General features: G+C 44.1%; 1 protein-coding gene across 1 annotated transcript in view; it reads left to right on the top strand.

Annotated features, from left to right (window-relative positions):
* The window catches only part of LOC129865631 (5-hydroxytryptamine receptor 2C-like), a 263,848-nt gene that overhangs the window by 219,204 nt on the left and 21,649 nt on the right, over positions 1 to 22,995 (top strand). Inside the window, exons 3-4 of the mRNA XM_055938557.1 lie at positions 21,844 to 22,553; positions 22,763 to 22,958. Coding sequence (XP_055794532.1) covers positions 22,332 to 22,553; positions 22,763 to 22,958 — 418 coding nt within the window. The 5' untranslated portion in view covers positions 21,844 to 22,331. The remainder of the gene's footprint in view (positions 1 to 21,843; positions 22,554 to 22,762; positions 22,959 to 22,995) is intronic.

The following is a 22,995-nucleotide window of genomic DNA, read 5'->3' as shown; positions in this document are numbered from 1 at the left end:
GTGTCCTATAAGGAGCTTTGGTGGAAAATCTGATGGCCGAATGGTAAAGAATATCTAGTCTCTCGAGAGCGCCCTTACCTGCCATTCTATAAATTATGTCTCCCTAATCTAGCATGGGTAGGATGGTCATCTGAATCAGGGTTAGTTTGGCAGCTGGGGTGAAAGAGGAGCGATTACGATAGAGGAAACCAAAGAAAGGGGTTTGCTTCCAAACACCTACTGAACTATTCATCTATTTCTCTTATATAGCCCTGTGTTTCCGCCCACTGTTCTGGAGTGTGAATTCATTGCACTTTGTGGCACAAAAAGGGAAGGGGAAAGGATGGGGGAAAAGGAAGAAAAATCCTACACCCAATACAACCTCCCCACTATTCTACTACTTGGCCCTATCTGATCCTACACCAGGCTGACAGCCTGGGAGTATGGGGACACTATTGTTCAACACAACTTCTAACTCTTCTGAAGTTCAATTTTGCCAACCTTACTGAAGCACGTTAATTCCTATCACTCTCTATTGGCCTCGGCCTACTCACAGGGATCCTTTTAGGATCCCTTGCCCTGTACCAATCTTCCTCTACTACCTTCTTCGCTGCCTCAGCATGTGACACCTTCTGCACTACTTTGATTCTGGCAACCTCAACCTGCCTTTCTCTCATCGGACACTTCTGATCTCCTGCACCATGGTTACCTGCAGTTAACACACACAACTTTTCCCACCGATTTTACACATTCCTTTGTCTCGTGCACTCCTGCACACTTCTCGCATCTAAGAATCTCCCTCCGACACACTGCTGCAACATGATCAGCTTGGCAACTAAAATTCTGTAATGGTTTCGGGACAAAAGCTCTCATGGAAAAGCTGACACCTCCTGACATGACTTTGTCAGATCTTCTACTTAAAAACTTTATGCCCCTTAAGGTTTAAAGGGACATTTCACTGCTGCTCTATTTCACTATATATGCCCATTAAATATGTTGTTAACATACTGTATCATATGTGTCATAAAAATGGATAATTTCCTCATTACACACAAATACCAGCGTTTTTGCATCTCGCCGGTAGAAACGGGCCAGCTACATTTCCTGGTTGTAAGCAAACCACAATGTCCAGAATTCATAGCGGTTTAAGGACGTGGAGGACCAACCCGTGGAGGTGTGATCAATATCAAAATGTCTGTGTTTGTAGCCAGCACTTTCAGACAGAGGATTTTGAAACTGAACTGAAGTTTCAATTGATGCTGTTTCCATGTCGTCGAACGTTGAAAAATGATGTTATTCTATCGATTTTTTTTCAATTCAAAGAGGGAGCTAAACGGTCAGCCAACATCAGCGCAGCCGAAAACAAGTCAAGCTGAGGTTATGTAGCTAATACTACCTAGCTAGCAAACTACATGTGTTTATCTAAACCAAAATCTAGTTAGCTAGCTTTCATACTATGCTGGCTAGACATTCCTAAGCATTTCAGTGTAATTACCAGCTGCTATCTTGGTTTCATTATCAGCTGCTATCTGGCGATGTGATTTGTAACTTTGCAAGCTAACATTAGCTTGCATTAACATTAGAATTTTTTTAATGCAACAACAAAAAATGTATTTGTATGCAGTAAATGACATTGTATTTCAGTGCTCTATTGAGCCATGGAAGACTCTCAAGTCCATAAGATGAGTTATGCTGGGGATTTTAGTGTGGGTAGAGGGAGGAGTGTCCTTGCATTTACACCAATTGTACAGTCAGCACCAGGGAGTAGAGTATTTGCTAGTCCTGAGTTTACAAGCACTGGGAGGGGTATGCTGTTTACTCCACCTGACCAGGGTATCCCACCTCTGTCTCTTGATGTACCATCATCCCCAGTCCTCAGAAATAAAGGGACACCTCCTAGTCAGCTTAGTGACCTTATTAAGCAGATTGGTTCAGAGATAGGAGAATAAGTCTATAAGTCTAAAAATAAGTCTATATACAATGTGAGCAAATGAGGTGAGATAAGGGAGGTAAAGGCAAAAAAAGCCATGGTGGCGAGGTAAATACAATATAGCAAGTAAAACACTGGAATGGTAGATTTGCAGTGGAAGAATGTGCAAAGTAGAAATATAAATAATGGGGTGCAAAGGAGCAAAATAAATAAATACAGTAGGGGAAGAGGTAGTTGTTTGGGCTAAATTATAGATGGGCTATGTACAGGTGCAGTAATCTGTGAGCTGCTCTGACAGCTGGTGCTTAAAGCTAGTGAGGGAGATAAGTGTTTCCAGCTTCAGAGATTTTTGCAGAAAGCCGACCAAAGGAGGAATTTGCTTTGAGGTTGACAAGCGAGATAAACCTGCTGGAGCGTGTGCTACGAGTGGGTGCTGCTATGTTGACCAGCGAGCTGAGATAAGGCAGGGCTTTACCTAGCAAAGACTTGTAGATTACCTGTAGCCAGTGAGTTTGGCGACGAGTAAGAAGCGAGGGCCAACCAACGAGAGCGTATAGGTCGCAATGGTGGGTAGTGTATGGGGCTTTGGTGACAAAGCGGATGGCACTGTGATAGACTGCATCCAGTTTGTTGAGTAGAGTGTTGGAGGCTATTTTATAGTTGACATCACCAAAGTCGAGGATCGGTAGGATGGTCAGTTTTATGAGGGTATGTTTGGCAGCATGAGTGAAGGATGCTTTGTTGCGATATAGGAAGTCGATTCTAGATTTAATTTTGGATTGGAGATGCTTAATGTGAGTCTGGAAGGAGAGTTTACAGTCTAACCAGACACCTAGGTATTTGTAGTTGTCCACGTATTCTAAGTCAGAGCCGTCCAGAGTAGTGATGCTGGACGGGCGAGCAGGTGTGGGCAGTGATCAGTTGAATAGCATACATTTAGTTTTACTTGCGTTTAACCTGTTGAGGATGGGGGCGCTGTTGTGACTATTTATGCTAATCGTGTAATTTTTGAAACGGCTTCCCACAAAATCCTTGATCGTACAATATGCATATTATTATTATTATTGGATAGAAAACAGTCTATAGTTTCTATAGGAGTTGAAATTTTGTCTCTAAGTGGAACAGAGCCCATTCTACAGCAATTTCCCTGACATGGAGTCAGATTTCAGAAATGTTGGCCACTGTTCTGGAGTCAGTTAAAAGGGCACTGTTATTGCTATGACTATACGGACACTGCTTACGTCTTCCCCTGGATGCCTTTACGTGATGACGATTTCAATGGGGTCGATTGCGCGTTCACAGGCACTATAAATTAAAAAACCCTGTAGCTAGCAAGTCTTTTCTTGGTGCGTAACGCGCGTGGAGGACACCGACCCGCTCCTGTTCCAAGCGTTAGTTTAGCCTGTTATATTTCTCCGGTCATCTTTTTACTCGTTATAGGAGTTAAAAACATCATAAGGTAGTTAATTTAAAGCGTTTTATAGCAATTTATATCCGTTTAGTGCGATTTTGGGACATTTATTTTTGAAACGATGTGAATAGCTGGGCACGCTTTTCAGTTCATCCCGAACGCAGTTGGCATTTCCACATGGCAAGAGGACAGCTTTCCACCAAAAGACGATTACTCCCAAGAAAGGATCCTTTGCCCAAGATACTGATGGAAGAACAGCTCAAAGTAGGACATTTTTATTATGATAAATCGTGTTTCTGTCGAAAAATGTTAGTGGCTTAGGACGCCATGTTTTTTGACGTAGCTTCGCTTGGCGCAAACTGTATTGAAAAGTAAGGATAATTTAACCTGTCTAGGATCAGCGTGGCGCTAGCGGCACCCCCCCCCCCCCCCCCCCCCACTGAAAAACCAGTGCCGCGAAATTCAAAAAAAATATTTTTTTTAAATATTTAACTTTCACACATTAAAGTCCAATACAGCTAATGAAAGACACAGATCTTGTGAATCCAGTCAACATTTCCGATTTTTAAAATGTTTTACAGGGAAGACACAATATGTAAAGATGTACATCTATTACCTAAAAACACATTAGCATAATCCACCATCTTTTATTTGTCCACCAACACCAGTAGCCATCACCAATTCGGCTAAACTAAGATATTTATAGCCCCTAACCAACAAAAAAACTCATTAGATGACAGTCTGATAACATATTTATGGTATGGGATAGGTTTTGTTAGAAAAAAGTGCATATTTCAGGTAGATGGCATAGTTTACAATTGCACCCACCATCACAAATGGACTAGAATAATTACAATGAGCAACGTGTTTACCTAACTACTAATCATCAAACATTTCGTAAAAATACACAGCATACACGAATCGAAAGACACAGATCCTGTGAATACAGACAATATTTCAGATTTTCTAAGTGTCTTACAGCGAAAACACAATAAATCGTTATATTAGCATAGCACATAGCACATAGCAGCCCAGCATTGATTCTAGCCAAAGTGAGCGATAAAAGTCAACATCGCCAAAATATATAAATTTTTTCACTAACCTTCTCAGAATTCTTCCGATGACACTCCTGTAACATCATATTACACAATCCATATAGAGTTTGATCGAAAATGTTTATATTTAGCCACCAAAATCATGGTTAGACAATGTGAAATGTAGCTCAGCTGGTCAGAAAATGTCCTTGCGCCACTTAGACAGTGATCTACTCTTATACATAAATACTCATAAACGTGACTAAAAAATATAGGGTGGACAGGGATTGATAGACAATTTAATTCTTAATACAATTGCGTTATTACATTTTTTAATTTATCCTTACTTTTCAATACAGTTTGCGCCAAGCGAAGCTACGTCAAAAAACATGGCGTCCTAAGCCACTAAAATGTTTCGACAGAAACACGATTTATCATAATAAAAATGTCCTACCTTGAGCTGTTCTTCCATCAGTATCTTGGGCAAAGGATCCTTTCTTGGGAGAAATCGTCTTTTGGTGGAAAGCTGTCCTCTTGCCATGTGGAAATGTCAACTGCGTTCGGGATGAACTGAAAAGCGTGCCCAACTTTTCACATCGTTGCAAAAATAAATGTCCCAAAATCGCACTAAACGGATATAAATTGCTATAAAGCGCTTTAAATTAACTACCTTATGATGTTTTTAACTCCTATAACGAGTGAAAAGATGACCGGAGAAATATAACAGGCTAAACTAAGGCTTGGAACAGGTGCGCGCCGGTGTCCTCTAGGCTCATGACGCAGCTCCCAAAGAATGACTAGCTTCAGGGTTTTTTGATTTGTAGGGCCTGTGAACGCGCAATCGACCCCGTTGGAATCGTCATCACGTAAAGGCATCCAGGGGAAGACGTAAGAAGTGTCCGTATAGTCATAGCAACGACAGTGCCCTTTTAACTGCCTTCAGAAGAGTGGCCAACATTTCTCAAATCTGACTCCATGTCAGGGAAATTGCTGTAGAATGGGCTCTGTTCCACTTAGAGACAAAATTTCAACTCCTATAGAAACTATAGACTGTTTTCTATCCAATAATAATAATAATATGCATATTGTACGATCAAGGATTTTGTGGGAAGCCGTTTAAAAAATTAGCCAAATTAGCATAAACAGTCTAAACAGCGCCCCCATCCCCAACAGGTTAAAAAATGTAATTCCGCAATTGTATTAAGAATTAAATTGTCTATCAATCCCTGTCCACCCTATATTTTTTAGTCACGTTTATGAGTATTTATGTATAAGAGTAGATCACTGTCTAAGTGGCGCAAGGACATTTTTTGACCAGCTGAGCTACATTTCACATTGTCTAACCATGATTTTGGTGGCTAAATATAAACATTTTCGATCAAACTCTATATGGATTGTGTAATATGATGTTACAGGAGTGTCATCGGAAGAATTCTGAGAAGGTTAGTGAAAAAATTAATATCTTTTGGCAATGTTGACTTTTATCGCTCACTTTGGCTAGAATCAATGCTGGGCTGCTATGTGCTATGTGCTATGCTAATATAACGATTTATTGTGTTTTCGCTGTAAGACACTTAGAAAATCTGAAATATTGTCTGTATTCACAGGATCTGTGTCTTTCGATTAGTGTATGCTGTGTATTTTTACTAAATGTTTGATGATTAGTAGTTAGGTAAACACGTTGCTCATTGTAATTATTCTAGTCCATTTGTGACGGTGGGTGCAATTGTAACCTATGCCATCTACCTGAAATATGCACTTTTTTCTAACAAAACCTATCCCATACCATAAATATGTTATCAGACTGTCATCTAATGAGTTTTTTTCTTGGTTAGGGGCTATAAATATCTTAGTTTAGCCGAATTGGTGATAGCTACTGGTGTTGGTGGACAAATAAAAGATGGTGGATTATGCTAATGTGTTTTTAGGTAATAGATGTACATCTTTACATATTGTGTCTTCCCTGTAAAACATTTTAAAAATCGGACATGTTGACTGGATTCACAAGATCTGTGTCTTTCATTAGCTGTATTGGACTTTAATGTGTGAAAGTTAAATATTTAAAAAAAAAAAAAAAATTGAATTTCGCGGCACTGGTTTTTCAGTGGGGGGGGGGGAGTGCCGCTAGCGGCACGCTCATCCTAGACAGGTTAAGAGCAGTTGAAGGCCACGGAAGGAGAGTTGTATGGCATTGAAGCTCGTCTGGAGGTTCGTTAACTTCTTTGGGCTGCAAGCCCGAAGCCGGGCACAATATGACAACAGCCACTTCAAGTGCAGAGCGCGAAATTCAAAATATATATTTTTTAAATATTTAACTTTCACACATTAACAAGTCCAATACAGCATATGAAAGATAAACATCTTTTGAATCCAGCCAACATGTCCGATTTTTAAAATGTTTTAGAGCGAAAACACCACATATATTTATGTTAGCTCACCACCAAATACAAAAAAGGACAGACATTTTTCACAGCACAGGTAGCATGCACAAAGCCAACCTAACTAACCAAGAACCAACCAAACTAACCAAGAAACAACTTTATCAGATGACAGTCTTATAACATGTTATTCAATAAATCTATGTTTTGTTCGAAAAATGTGCATATTTGAGCTATAAATCAGTTTTACATTGCAGCTACCATCAGCAAATTAAAGACAAACATCTTGTGAATCCAGCCAATATTTCCGATTTTTAAGTGTTTTACAGCGAAAACACAATATAGCATTATATTAGCTTACTACAATAGCCTACCACACTACCGCATTCATTCATCAAGGCACGTTAGCGATATCAATAGGCACGTTAGCGATAGCGAATAAACCAGCAAAAGATATATAATTTTTGACTAACCTTGATAAGCTTCATCAGATGACAGTCCTATAACATCAGGTTAAACATACACTTATGTTTTGTTCGACAATGTGCATATTTAGAGCTGAAATCAGTGGTTATACATTGTGCTAACGTAGCATATTTTTCCCAGAATGTGCGGATAATTTTATGGCACTCAACTTTTCTGACCAATTAACTATACATAAACGTTACAAAAAAATACATGTTGTATAGGAAATGATAAATACACTAGTTCTTAATAATGCAATCGCCGTGTTAGAATTCAAAAAATTCTCGCTCTATCAATCAATGCTAGAACAGTTAGCCTTATATTAGCTTCGTTAGCTTTCGTGACCAAGCTAAGATAAGGCTAACTGTTCTAGCATTGATTGATACACTCACAAAAGCTTAGATTGCTTTCGTTGCAAAGCATATTTTCAAAATCTGACACGATAGGTGGATTAACAACAAGCTAAGTTGTAAAAATTTTAAAAATATTTATAATCATGCAATCACAAGTGAAATATACCAAAACACAGCTTAGCTTGTTGTTAATCCACCTATCGTGTCAGATTTTGAAAATATACTTTACAGCGAAAGAAATTCAAGCTTTTGTGAGTGTAGCAATCAATGCTAGAACAGTTAGCCTTATCTTAGCATGATTAGCTTGGTCACGAAAGCTAACCAAGCTAATATAAGGCTAACCGTTCTAGCATTGATTGATACACTCACAAAAGCTTAGATTGCTTTCGTTGCAAAGCATATTTTCAAAATCTGACACGATAGGTGGATTAACAACAAGCCAAGCTGTGTTTTGGTATATTTCACTTGTGATTGCATGATTATAAATATTTTTTGTAATATTTTCGCATTTGGCTCCCTGCAATTCTAGCGGTTGTTTAGGAAAGTGATCCCGTAAAAGGGATCCGTAGCGCAGAGAAGTTAACTTCACTTGGGAGCATAAAGCATGTAGAACACAACTTTCACAGCAGGTGGCTGCCGTCTTTGACCCCCCCCCAGGAGGAAGTGGATCCTATGTGTCACGTTCTGACCTTTATTTTCCTTTGTTTTGTCTTTAGTTATTATGGTCAGGGCTTGAGTTGGGGTGGGCAGTCTATGTTATGTGTTTCTGTTTAGGTTTGTCAATTGGCCTGATATGGTTCTCAATCCGAGACAGGTGTTTTGCATTGTCTCTGATTGGGAACCATATTTAGGTTGCCTGTTTTCACTGGTGACTAATTCTTCAGACGAAGAGGAAGAAATTAGCCATTACAGAAACACCCACCAACCAAGGACCAAGCAGAGTGGTAAAGGACAGCAGCAGCAGCGGCAGAAGACACAGGATTCATTGACTTGGGAGGAGATTCTGGACGGCAAGGGACCCTGGAGTCAGGGGAATATCGCCGTCCCAGGGCAGAGTTGGAGGCAGCAAAGGCGCTGGAATGAGGAGGCAGCACAGCGACGCGTTTGGAAGCCCGAGAGTCAGCCCCAAAAATGTATTGGGGGGAGGCACACGGGGAGTGTGGCTAAGCCAGGTTGGAGACCTGAGCCAACTCCCCGTGCTTACCGTGGAGAGAGAGGGCGTAGTACTGGTCAGGCACCGTGTTATGCGGTGGAGCTCACGGTGTCCCCAGTACGCTGGCTTAGCCCGGTGCAATACATTCCAGCTCCTCCTATCGGCCGGGCTAGGTTGGGCATCGAGCCAGGTGCCATGACGCCGGCTCAACGCATCTGGTCTCCAGTGCGTCTCCTCGGGCCGGCGTACATGGCACCAGCCTTACGCGTGGTGTCCCCGGTTCGCCAGCACAGCTCAGTGCGTGCTATTCCACCTCGCCGCACTGGCCGGGCTACAGGGAGCATTCAACCAGGTAAGGTTGGGCAGGCTCGGTGCTCAAGAGCTCCTGTACTCCTTCACGGTCCGGTATATCCGGTGCCACCTCTACGTACCAGTCCTCCGGTGGCTTCCCCCCGCACCAGGCTGTCTCTCCGTTTTCTCTCTACAGTTGCTCCTGCCTGTCCAGCGCTGCCAGAGCCTTCCTCTTCTCCAGCGCAGCCAGAGTCTCCCGTCTGTCCTGAGCCGCCAGAGTCTCCCGTCTGTCCTGAGCCGTCTGAGCTGCCCGTCTGCCCTGAGCCGTCTGAGCTGCCCGTCTGCCCTGAGCCGTCTGAGCTGCCCGTCTGCCCTGAGCCGTCTGAGCTGCCCGTCTGCCCAGCGCCGTCTGAGCTGCCCGTCTGCCCAGCGCCGTCTGAGCTGCCCGTCTGATGAAGTGGGGTCCACGTCCCACGCCAGAGCCGCCACCGCGGACAGACGCCCACCCAGACCCTCCCCTATAGGTTTAGGTTTTGCGGCCGGAGTCCACACCTTTGGGGGGGGGGGGGGGGTACTGTCACGTTCTGACCTTTATTTTCCTTTGTTTTGTCTTTAGTTAGTATGGTCAGGGTGTGAGTTGGGGTGGGCAGTCTATGTTATGTGTTTCTATGTTTAGGTTTGTCAATTGGCCTGATATGGTTCTCAATCAGAGACAAGTGTTTTGCATTGTCTCTGATTGGGAACCATATTTAGGTTACCTGTTTTCACTGTTGGTTTGTGGGTGTTTGTTTCCTGTGTCTGTGTTCGTGCCACATGGGACTGTTTCGGTTAGGTTATTTTGTTATTTTGTATATTTTGTCGTGTTCAGTTAATTATATTAAAACATGGACACTTACCACTCTGCGCTTTGGTCCGATCCCTGCTACACCTCCTCTTCAGACGAAGAGGAGGAAATCAGCCGTTACACTATGAGCAGACCTAATGTGTCATCTTTTTCTCGTTGTGGCCGTGAACCAGAACAGGCCCCACCTGTATCGGAGGGTGGGACATTATAGAAAGTTTTGAGTATGTTAGAGAAGGCTCTTGTTAACAATACTCAGTCTGTGAACAGAGGGTCCCGTAAACAGTTCCCCAAACGTCAGTGTGAGTGCGCTGTCTGTGGAAGCACTAATCACTGGACCAAAGCTCACTGTCAGATGCACCAGCTGTGTTTTAAGTGCTTCTCTCCTGGCCACATGAGCTTTGGCTGTAGTGAGACTGGGCAGCGACAGAGCCCTGGATGTGGACAGACTGGCAGGTCTCAGGAAAACTAGAAAGCCTCCATTCTGAGGAGGGCAATGTGGGGCAGTCTAATTTTCCTCCACTGATGATGATGATGATATCCAATCTGTTTATTCTTATTTTTGGGAGTCAGTACCCAAGAACAACACAGTAATTTTTCAGAACACAATGAGAATTACTCAGAATGACAGTTAGTACAGCTAGTACAGCTCCCTACCACTGAGGAAGTACAGTTCCCGCTCAGCCCAGTCAAAACTGTTCGCTGCTCTGGCACCCCAATGGTGGAACAAACTCCCTCACGACGCCAGGACAGCGGAGTCAATCACCACCTTCCGGAGACACCTGAAACCCCACCTCTTCAAGGAATACCTAGGATAGGATAAAGCAATCCTTCTGCCCCCCCCCCCCCCTTAAAAGATCTAGATGCACTATTGTAAAGTGGCTGTTCCACTGGATGTCATTAGGTGAATGCACCAATTTGTAAGTCGCTCTGGATAAGAGCGTCTGCTAAATGACTTAAATGTAAATGTAAATGATGTAAATGTAGTACAGGATAACGTTGAACTGAAGGGGATGTTAGATAGTGGGTCCATGGCTACTACTCTGCGCGCAGATATTGTACCTCGTTTGAGGGAGGCAGGAGTGGTAGAGGGGAACTTTCTAGCTCCTTCAGACATCATCCTGGTGGGTTGTGGTGGGATGCAAACTAACCCAGTGGGCATGTGCGACTTAAAAATCCAGCTTTATGGCTTCAGTTATGTAGTCCCAGTGCTTATTGTAGATGGGCAGGTTGATGAACTCATTGTGGGCACTAACGTGTTGAAGTCTCTGATTAGACAGTTCAAATCAAATGACAGCTACTGGCGGGTACGCCAGGTCCTTCTGGCCAGTGTGATGACAGCCAGTTCCTGCATCTCCTATCAAATCTGGAGAGATGGAGGGGAGACTTCATCCCAGATAAAGTGGGCACCATTAAGTTGAAGACAGCAGTAACGCTCCAACCCATGAGTGAGCATCTGGTGTGGGGCCGCCTACCCCAAAGACAAAACTCTCTGTGGGCAGTACTGTTGTTGTCGAGCCCAGCATGTCTCGTTGTGTGAATCGACACATATTAGTAGGGAGAGTGGTTACGCCTCTATGGGGGGATGGATGGCTCCCTGTGAAGATTGTGAATCCAACAACTTTGCCAGTTACCCTGAGATGAAATGCTAAAGTAGCGGATGTGTACCCTTGCATTGGAGGATTTTGATGATGTCAAGCAGCAAGCAGCTTACCAGAATGTGGCAAAAGTACAATGTGACAGCTCACATGTTAGTCTTACAGCTAAGAGTTCAGTTGGTGGCAGTGTAGTTAATGGCAACAGTACACTGAGCAATCTTGGACTTCAAGGCCTGTCTGTTGAGGAGTGTCCAGTTTCACAGTTCTGGAAAGACAAACTTGTCAGTTTAATTGAGAAGTATGACACAGTGTTCTCTAGACATAGCCTGGATTGTGGTGAGGCAAAAGAGTTCTGCCATCGCATATGGCTGATTGATGACTGCCCATTTCGATTACCTTATCGTAGGCGTTCCCCAGCTCATTACCAAAAACTCAGGGAAACACTGGATGGTATGGAGGAAAAGGAAATAGTCAGAAAATCCAGCAGCGAGTATGCCTCAGCATTGGTGCTGGTATGGAAAAAGACTGGGGACTTGCGTCTATGTACTGACTTTAGGTGGTTAAATGCCCGCACAGTCAAGGATGCTCATCCCCTGCCTCATCAGGCGGATGTACTTGCTGCGCTGGTAGGTAATGCCTTCTTCAGCACAATGGACTTGACATCAGGGTACTACAATGTGCCACTGCATGAAGAGGATAATAAATACACTGCCTTTTCCTCTCCTTTGGGTCTGCACAAGTACAATTGTTTACCTCAAAGCCTTTGCAACAGCCCAGCTACTTTTATGAGAATGATGCTGACCATCATTGGTGACCAAAACTTTCTAAGTCTCCTTTGCTATATGGATGATCTGATGGTTATTGCTAAGACGGAGGAAAAGAGTCTGCAGAGACTTGAGATGGTTTTGCAGCGGTTGCAGGGGCACAATCTTAAACTGTCAAGTTTTTGAGGAGGTCTGTTAAGTTTTTGGGCCACGTTATTTCTCAGGAGGGCGTAGCCACTGACCCTGCAAAGGTTCAAACCATTTTATATGTGACTGAGAGTGAGATGATGGAAGCTGATGGTGTCACTCCGTCTCGTAGCAAAATCCGTTCTTCCCTTGGTATGGTAGTATACTATCAACACTACATTGAGAATTGTTCCATGGTTGCTAGGCCATTGTTACAGCTGACTACAGGTCAGAAGAAGCCTAAGAGAGGCAAGAGTAGAAAGAGGCCTGGTCCCTCTTGCTGGCTCACTGCTGCAGACTGGACTGCCGAATGTGAACTCGCTTTTGAAGCTTTAAAAGCAGCACTAGTTGAACAGACAGTGCTGGCTCATCCAGATTTTTCTCAGCCATTTTTACTTTCTGTTGATGCATCTACTAGTGGTTTGGGAGCTGTACTATCCTAAATGCAAGATGGGAAGGCCATAGCCAGGCCAATAGCTTTTGCTAGTAAATCTCTTAATCATGCGCAATCCAATTATCCTGCTCACCGGCTGGAATTTCTAGCCATGAAATGGGCCATTCATGATAAATTCAGCCATTGGCTGCGAGGGCATACGTTTACTGTGTGGACAACAATCCACTCAAATATATTCTTACAAAGCCTAGACTTGATGCATGCGAGCAGAGATGGGTTGCAAAGCTGGCACCTTTTGATTTGATATCCAGTACATACCAGGGCCCAAGAATGTCGTTGCTGAAGAATGTGATGCTTTGAGCAGAGAGCCATTTGTCCGCTCCAAAGTTCTGCAACGACTGACAAGAATTCCATATGATGTCCTGCTGGAGGAAGCCAGAGGTCTTCGAGTGGATGATGTTCAAGGCATGTTCTGCCTCTCCTGTGAGCATTCCGAGGTTGGCTGTAGAACGTCTATGGCTCCTTGGAGTGAGTTGAGTAGAGCTGGAGACGATGTCAGTGGGTTGGCTTCCTGTGAAGAGGTGTCTGCTGTTATCCATGCCCACCGCCGATGGGATGATGGTGCCACAGTGAGGGCCGTTTCACATGTGCAGCACCTTGAGAAGTTGATGTCCATGGGTCAGAGCCCTTTACCTGTCCTTACACACAAGGAGCTGTATGATAACCAGTCACTGGATCCTATCATCAGCCGAGTCATGTTCTTTGTAGATAGAGGCCGGTGCCCATCTAGGAGAGAGCGAGTCCTTGAAGCTAAAGAAACAGTTTATGTAATGATTGTCTAAGGGAGGAGACCAAAACGCAGTGTGGTAAGTGTTCATCTTAATTTAATAAATAAACTGAACACTGAAACAACAAAAAAACAACAAAGCGAGTGAACGAAATGAAACAGTCCTGTAAGGTGCAGCAACACAAAACAGAAAACAACTACCCACAAAACACAGGTGGGAAAAGGCTACCTAAGTAAGGTTCTCAATCAGAGACAACGATAGACAGCTGCCTCTGATTGAGAACCACACCCGGCCAAACAGATAGAAAAGGACAACATAGAACAAAAACATAGAATGCCCACCCCAACTCACGCCCTGAACAAACCAAATTAGAGACATAAAAAGGATCTCTAAGATCAGGGCGTGACAGTTGAATACTCTAAGACAGTGGGGAAAACTCACCACACGGTTAGGGATTCTGTATCATGTCTCAAAACACCCAGTGAGTAAGAAGAAAATATTCCAGTATATCGTACCTGTGTCTTTGAGAGGCCTTGTGTTGAAGGGAGTTCATGATGATGCTGGTCATCAGGGTCAGCAGCGCACATTGTGGCTTACGAGACAGCGGTTTTACTGGGAATCTATGGAAAAAGATGTCAAGGAATACGTGGCCCACTGTGTTGAGTACCTCCCGGGTGGCGCAGTGGTCTAGGGCACTGCATCGCAGTGCTAGCTGCGCCACCAGAGTCTCTGGGTTCACGCCCAGGCTCTGTCGCAGCCGGCCGCAACCGGGAGGTCCGTGGGGCGACGCACAATTGGCATAGCGTCGTCCGGGTTAGGGAGGGTTTGGCCGGTAGGGATATCCTTGTCTCAGTATGTAAAATGTAATAAAATGTATGCACTCTACTGTAAGTCGCTCTGGATAAGAGCGTCTGCTTAAATGACTAAAATGTAAATGTAAATGTTGAGTAAAGCACCTGAGCCTGAAACAAGAGCTCTACTTGCCTCCATTGTGACAACGGCACCTTTAGAACTCGTGTGTATTGATTTCTGGACTGCAGAAGATTCAAATAACAAGTCTATTGATGTGTTAGTAGTGACTGATCACTTTACTAAGCTGGCCTGTGCGTATCCATCTTCAAACTAGTCTGCTTAGACTGTCGCTCGTGTTCTCTGGAATAATTTCTTCTGCATTTATTGGTTCGCTGATTGTATCCACAGAATTACTTCAATTATCTGGTGTTGAAAAGTCCCACACCACACCTTATCATCCCATGGGTAACGGTCAAGAAGAACGTATGAATCGCACACTGGGTGGAATGATTAGAGCTCTGCCAGCTAGGTCCAAGGCTAAATGGCCTCAGATGTTGGACACATTGACATTCTCCTATAACTGCACTGTTCACGAGACTACTTCCGCCCTTCTTCTTGATGTTTGGATGCACCCCTAGGTTGCCGGTAGATGTTATATTTGAAAGTGTGCTGTTGGATGGGGACACAGTAGATGTGGATAAGTATACCCAGTCTCTGGGTGAGGATCTGAGAGAGGCCATGACATTGGCCCAGCAGCATGCCAGTGAGCAACAAAAGAGACCAGCTGAGGTCTACAACAGACGGTCTAAGGGTCACACGGTGCAGAAGGGAGACAGAGTTCTACTTGCTAACAAGGGGGAGAGGGGCAAGAAGAAACTGGCTGATCACTGGGAGAGTGTGGTGTACATTGTTGTTGCGAAGAACAGCTCACTGAACACATATCGTATCCAACACCCTACCACTGGACGCATCAAAACTGTGCATAGGAACCTGATTATGCCAGTCAACTTTCTGCCTTTGCCTTCGTGGGAGGAACCTGCGGGTCACGGATCTCTATCGAGTGGTGACGTGATCTCTGAGATGTCTGCAGAGTCCAGCCAAATTGTTGGGAGTGACGCTAGGACTGTCCACTGGGTAGCAGGCCTTCCTGAGTCTTCTGGGAGGATGCTCCAAGAGGATGGTGAAGGGACAGCTGATGGAAGTGAAGTGGAACAACCGTATGAAGTCCCCTTAAGTGAGGTGTGCTCAGCAGAAGTGGACCAGAGAGATATCCCCGAAGCCTACAAGAGTTCTGGTAGCGAAACTCCATTCAGTGTGGATGATGCTGTGACAGATGATGTTACCTTGGTTGAAGATGCTTTGTCAGTGTGGTCTGTGACAATCTACCAGGATTCTGATCAGTCGTCTGACACAACTAGTGTTGAGTCGGTAACTGAAAGTGTGCTGGCGCCGGATATGCCGATCTGTAATACTGCCCATCCTGAGGTTAGACCTCTGAGCACGGTTAGTACTGTCCGTGACATTCCTGCTAGGTTTTTGGGTTATGGTGTTCGGACTAGACTAGGTAGACTTATTACGTACGCGAATAGGCTAATCCAAACTATGTCTACACAGGAAATGAAACAGTTCTTGGTTTCTCAGTGACGGTAGGATATATATATATATATATATATATATATATTTTTTTTTTATCCCCTTTTTTCCCCAATTTTCGTGGTATCCAATCGCTAGTAATTACTATCTTGTCTCATCGCTACAACTCCCGTACGGGCTCGGGAGAGACAAAGGTCGAAAGCCATGCGTCCTCCGAGGCACAACCCAACCAAGCCGCACTGCTTCTTTAACACAGCGCGCCTCCAACCCGGAAGCCAGCCACACCAACGTGTCGGAGGAAACACCGTGCACCTGGCCCCCTTGGTTAGCGCGCACTGCGCCCAGCCCACCACAGGAGTCGCTGGAGCGCGATGAGACAAGGAAATCCCTACCGGCCAAACCCTCCCTATCCCGGACGACGCTAGCCCAATTGTGCGTCGCCCCACGGACCTCCGGGTCGCGGCCGGCTGCGACAGAGCCTGGGGGCGAACCCAGAGACTCTGGTGGCGCAGTTAGCACTGCGATGCAGTGCCCTAGACCACTGCGCCACCCGGGAGGCCCATAGTGACGGTAGGATATTGCCTACCTTTTCTTTTTATGTATATGTAGTAATCTAAGTGTGTCTTAGAATGATTTGTGGATTTGTGGGTTTGTCTCAGCGATCACTGCCTCATTGCCTGTATCCGCTACGGGTCCGCGGTCAAGCGACCACCCCTCATCACTGTCAAATGCTCCCTAAAACACTTCTGCGAGCAGGCCTTTCTAATCGACCAGGCCCGGGTACCCTGGAAGGATATTGACCTCATCCAGTTGAGGATGCCTGGTCATTCTTTAAAAGTTACTTCCTCACCATATTAGACAAGCATGCTCCGTTCAAAAAATGCAGAACTAAGAACAGATATAGCCCTTGGTTCACTCCAGACCTGACTGCCCTCGACCAGCACAAAAACATCCTGTGGCGAACTGCAATAGCATCGAAGAGCCCCCGCGATATGCAACTGTTCAGGGAAGTCAGGAACCAATACACGCAGTCAGTCAGGAAAGCAAAGGCCAGCTTTTTCAAGCAGAAATTTGCATCCTGTAGCTCTAACTCCAAAAAGTTCTGGGATACTGTAAAGTCCATGGAGAACAAGAGCACCTCCTCCCAGCTGCCCACTGCATTGAGGCTAGGTAACACGGTCACCACCGATAAATCCGTGATAATCGAAAACTTCAACAAGCATTTCTCAACGGCTGCCTTCCTCCTGGCGACTCCAACCGTGGCCAACAGCCCCCCCCCCCCCCCCCCCCCCGCTGCTACTCGCCCAAGCCTCCCCAGCTTCTCCTTTACCCAAATCCAGATAGCAGATGTTCTGAAAGAGCTGGAAAACCTGGATCCATACAAATCAGCTGAGCTTGACAATCTGGACCCCCTATTTCTGAAACTGTCCGCCGCCATTGTCGCACCCCCTATTACCAGCCTGTTCAACCTCTCCTTCGTATCATCTGAGATCCCCAAGGATTGGAAAGCTGCCGCGGTCATCCCCCTCTTCAAAGGGGGAGACACCCTGGACCCAAACTGTTACAGACCTCTATCCATCCTGCCCTGCCTATCTAAGGTCTTCGAAAGCCAAGTCAACAAACAGATCACTGACCATCTCGAATCCCACCGTACCTTCTCCGCTGTGCAATCCGGTTTCCGAGCCGATCACGGGTCCACCTCAGCCACGCTCAAGGTACTAAACGATATCATAACCGCCATCGATAAAAGACAGTACTGTGCAGCCGTCTTCATCGACCTGGCCAAGGCTTTCGACTCTGTCAATTACCATATTCTTATCGGCAGACTCAGTAGCCTCGGTTTTTCTAATGACTGCCTTGCCTGGTTCACCAACTACTTTGCAGACAGAGTTTAGTGTGTCAAATCGGAGGGCATGCTGTCCGGTCCTCTGGCAGTCTCTATGGGGGTACCTCAGGGTTCAATTCTCGGGCCGACTCTTTTCTCTGTATATATCAATGATGTTGCTCTTGCTGCGGGCGATTCCCTGATCCACCTCTACGCAAACGACACCATTCTGTATACTTCTGGCCCTTCCTTGGACACTGTGCTATCTAACCTCCAAACGAGCTTCAAAGCCATACAACACTCCTTCCGTGGCCTCCAACTGCTCTTAAACGCTAGTAAAACCAAATGCATGCTTTTCAACCGTTCGCTGCCTGCACCCGCACGCCCGACTAGCATCACCACCCTGGACGGTTCCGACCTAGAATATGTGGACATCTATAAGTACCTAGGTGTCTGGCTAGACTGCAAACTCTCCTTCCAGGCTCATATCAAACATCTCCAATCCAAAATCAAATCTAGAGTCGGCTTTCTATTTCGCAACAAAGCCTCCTTCACTCACGCCGCCAAACTTACCCTAGTAAAACTGACTATCCTACCGATCCTCGACTTCGGCGATGTCATCTACAAAATAGCTTCCAATACTCTACTCAGCAAACTGGATGCAGTTTATCACAGTGCCATTCGTTTTGTTACTAAAGCACCTTATACGACCCACCACTGCGACCTGTATGCCCTAGTCGGCTGGCCCTCGCTACATGTTCGCCCGCTGGCTCCAGGTCATCTACAAGGCTATGCTAGGTAAAGTGCCGCCTTATCTCAGTTCACTGGTCACGATGGCTACACCAACCCGTAGCACGCGCTCCAGCAGGTGAATCTCACTGATCATCCCTAAAGCCAAAACCTCATTTGGACGCCTTTCCTTCCAGTTCTCTGCTGCCTGCGACTGGAACGAATTGCAAAAATCTCTGAAGTTGGAGACTTTTATCTCCCTCAACAACTTTAAACATCTGCTATCCGAGCAGCTAACCGATCGCTGCAGCTGTACATAGTCCATCGGTATATAGCCCACCCAATTTACCTACCTCACCCCCCATACTGCTTTTATTTATTTACTTTTCTGCTCTTTTGCACACCAGTATCTCTACTTGCACATGATCATCTGATGATTTATCACTCCAGTGTTAATATGCTAAATTGTAATTATTCGATTTATTGCCAACCTCCTCATGCCTTTTGCACACATTGTATATAGATTCTCTTTTTTTCTACCATGTTATTGACTTGTTTATTGTTTACTCCATGTGTAACTCTGTTGTCTGTTCACACTGCTATGCTTTATCTTGGCCAGGTCGCAGTTGCAAATGAGAACTTGTTCTCAACGAGCCTACCTGGTTAAATAAAGGTGAAACAAAAAAAATAAAAAAATAGTCTAATATATTTGACAATTCATACAACTTTGTGTGTAGTCTATCAACATAAAATGTATGTGGCATTTTTCGTATACGGTTGAATAAAGGATTAGCTACCCCTTATTTTTCATAATCCTTCACGGGATAGCTTTTCAGCTGGTCGACCATTTGTGGGTCTAGAATTAAGGGACTACACTGGGTTACTCTGTCGCCCTGTGGGTGTGAAATGTTTTTTTTCTTTCTTTGCTTTGTTACCTTCGAGGTAATGTGTTTTGTTTTGTGCCTATAATCTAGTGTAAAACAGTGGGGGTGAATGTAGCAGTGTGATGTTGTTCCCCTAGATTAGGCACCAAATTGCACACAAGGACCAGTTCGAATAGGCCAGGTCAAGAGGGGATCTTATCTTTTTTGATAATAATAATATTTCAGTGTGTTTTTTAAATTATATTACAGCTGCAAAGCTAATGTTATTTTTTTGGTGTACAAACACTTTTTCATATCTATACTGTACATACACGTGATTGTAAAAGTTTTGTATATTTTGGTTTGGTCCATCGCGGGCTATCTGTATTTCCATACGCCCTTATTGTTCTCTTTTGCCTGGCCTTCAGCTAGCGAGGTGCCTGAGAGCTGTGACTGTGCCAAGGGCTAAGATATTGTGTGTTGTCTCTTCATGTGCAGGGCAAAAAAAAATAAAAAATCCAACCAGCAGACCTCCAGTTTTGGCAGTGTCCTGATTAAATGTACACAACGCAGAAGGAACCACGCTACATATGCATATTATAAACATACCTAACATGCGACTCGTAATAAGACTAAGCAATTAGCCTATTAAAATGTTTGTTTGACTCCATAAGATAAAAAGCAATATGGAAGAGACTATGGTTGATTTACAGTAATAGGCAATCAAGAAATGTTTATTTAATTGTATTTAATTACATAATAAAATGAACGAATTCACATACAAGGCATAAAGCTTAAGGCAATACTGACATTAACAAAGTATTATTCTAGGCATATAGATCCTAAAGTTAACTTACAGGACAAAGCATACACAAAGAGATGCCTACTAGGCCAGAGGCCTAGAAGCCTAAGAAATTAGAATTGATCATACAACCTTACTCCATGGACTGGCTACAGGATAAGAGAGAAAACAATGGTATTTAACGCCATTTATAACATCTGAAGGTTTAACTCATTCAACCTAATACCAAACACCATTGACCAATCAAATGATACCAAGTTTACAGTAACCTGACCACCAGGCCTAATCTCCACAGAGTGTCACAGCAGATAAAGTCTTGTTGAGTGTGGGATGAGACCAATGTACAGCACCAGTGAAAAGTTTGGACACACCTACTCATTCAAGGGTTTTTCTTTATTTTTACTATTTTCTACATTGTAGAATAATAGAGAAGACATCAAAACTATGAAATAACGCATATGGAATCATGTAGTAACCAAAAAAGTGTTAAACAAATCAAAATATATTTTCTATTTTAGATTCTTCAAAGTAGCCACCTGATGACAGCTTTGCATACTCTTGGCCCTATTCCACAAAGCTGTCATCAAGGCAAAGGGTGGCTTCTTTGAAGAATCTAAAATAGAAAATATATTTTGATTTGTTTAACACTTTTTTTGGTTACTACATGATTCCATATGTGTTATTTAATAGTGTTGATGTTTTCTCTATTATTCTACAATGTAAAACCCTTGAATAAGTAGGTGTGTCCAAACTTTTGACTGGTGCTGTACATTGGTCTCATCCCACACACAACAACTGACTGGAGTGACTGGAGTCTTTGACACTTTTTTAGGCCTTCCTCTGACACCGCCTATTATATAGATCCTGGATGTCAGGAAGCTTGGCCCCAGTGATGTACTGGGCCGTACGCACTACCCTCTATAGTGCCTTACGGTCAGATGCCGAGCAGTTGCCATACCAGGCGGTGATGCAACTGGTTCAGGATGCTCTCTACGGTGCAGCTGTAGAATTTTTGAGGACCTGGGGACGCATGCCACATCTTATCTATTTTATGTTTTATGTATTACTGTTTTATAGCCCTGTTTAACTGCATTGCCTGTAGCGCTCTCTTGGTCTGGGATGTATCATCTGAACCGCGTCATATAAACAAACTGTATCCCATTAATGTAGCTATTTCATTATTCTAAGCCTCACAAACTGCATTAGATTTATATGTGGGATTACAGTGTTTGAGGCTGTAGGCTGTTTATCTTAAAAAATCGAATCAAATCCAAGTTTAGTTGTACATAGATTAGTAGATGTTAAAGCAGGTGCAGTGAATTGCTTTTGTTTCTAGCTCCAGCAGTTCAGTAAATGTCTAACAGTACAATAATAATACACAAATCATCCCAAGAGGGAAAAAAAGTTTAAAAAAGAAGAAACTAGAGATTAAAAAATATCACAACGTGCAATATCAGAAAGAGTCATGTCGGAATATAGATATGTGGTGTATATAGACAGTATGAACAATATACAAGTAGATACACACACACACACACACACACACACACATAAATACACACACACACATACATACATATACACATAGATCTGTGCACACACTCATGTACACACAATGAGAGATTGAAAGAGAGAGAGAGTAAAACTCAATGTTTTTGTATTCCCTTTCTCTAGAGCTTTCTAACATAGAAACATTGGGTCTTCTACTCTAAAGTTACCAAAAACATGAAACAATGGGCAACACTGACCAGCTCAGCTTGTCCTTCACATGTGACTTCTGAAGAAGAGCTTATCCTGGGGCGTTCTCCTTCTCCACTGTATAAGAGGAAATATAACCACCAATCAACTCTTCCTTTACTTTCAAGTGGACCTAAACCTGGAGTCTTGACTATCCATTTTGTGAACTTAACTAAACCGTAACTAGATCCCACTCTAACACTATTTTCACCCAGAACCCAGATTAAATCAATTCCAAGTCTCTAGACTTTCTAAGTGGACCTGAACTTGGACTACCCATTACAAGACAACACATTTTTATCCCTAACCAAACCAATCCCAAGTCTGTTGATGTCGCATGGTCCTCTGGGTTGGTCCCTCTAGTGGTGACAGGGGAGTAGTGCAGGTCCAGCCAGGACCTCCAGGCCTCAGGAGACCCTCCCAGGATGGGAAGTCCAGGAGGGGTAGCCCTACTGAGCGGGTTCGGATCCTCCGCCACGGACTCTCTGGAGGTAGGGGGCTGGATGGTCTTGCCAGGGGGGAACAACTCCACCTACCTTGGACTCAACCAGAGTCTACCCTGGGGAGTCGGGGCTGGAGGAGTAGACGCTAACCTGTCGTTGGGGTCGTCGCAGACAGAGGCGGTGATTCGAGCACCAACCATGAAGGTTAGTGTGTTTTATTTATCTCTATTATTATTATTTATTTTTTATGCTATATATAGTGCAACAATCACTACAATACCAGGTTAGCCATTTTGAGTGTACCCATGAGTTTACCAGTCATGTGCCAAGGTCAGAGGTTCAGATATTCTATGGCTGTTCTAGTCATTCTCATTCTATGGTGCCATACAAATAAAGTTTGGTTGTATTTGAAGGAGAAGAACTGGCCGGCACTCCTCATCCTGGTCATCATCGTGCTGACGGTGTGTGGAAACATCCTGGTCATCCTAGCTGTCTCATTGGAGAAAAAGCTTCAGAATGCCACCAACTTCTTCCTGAGGTCTCTGGCCGTGGCCGACATTCTGGTGGGGATACTAGTGATGCCTATATCCCTCATCAACATACTCTATGGTGAGTAGAACTACACTGTGCATAACTCCCACTGGCC

This window comes from Salvelinus fontinalis, chromosome 11, assembly GCF_029448725.1.
Source record: "Salvelinus fontinalis isolate EN_2023a chromosome 11, ASM2944872v1, whole genome shotgun sequence".
Classification (NCBI taxonomy): domain Eukaryota; kingdom Metazoa; phylum Chordata; class Actinopteri; order Salmoniformes; family Salmonidae; genus Salvelinus; species Salvelinus fontinalis.
Note: the sequence above shows the minus strand (reverse complement) of the source record. Positions and strands in the feature narration are given on the sequence as shown.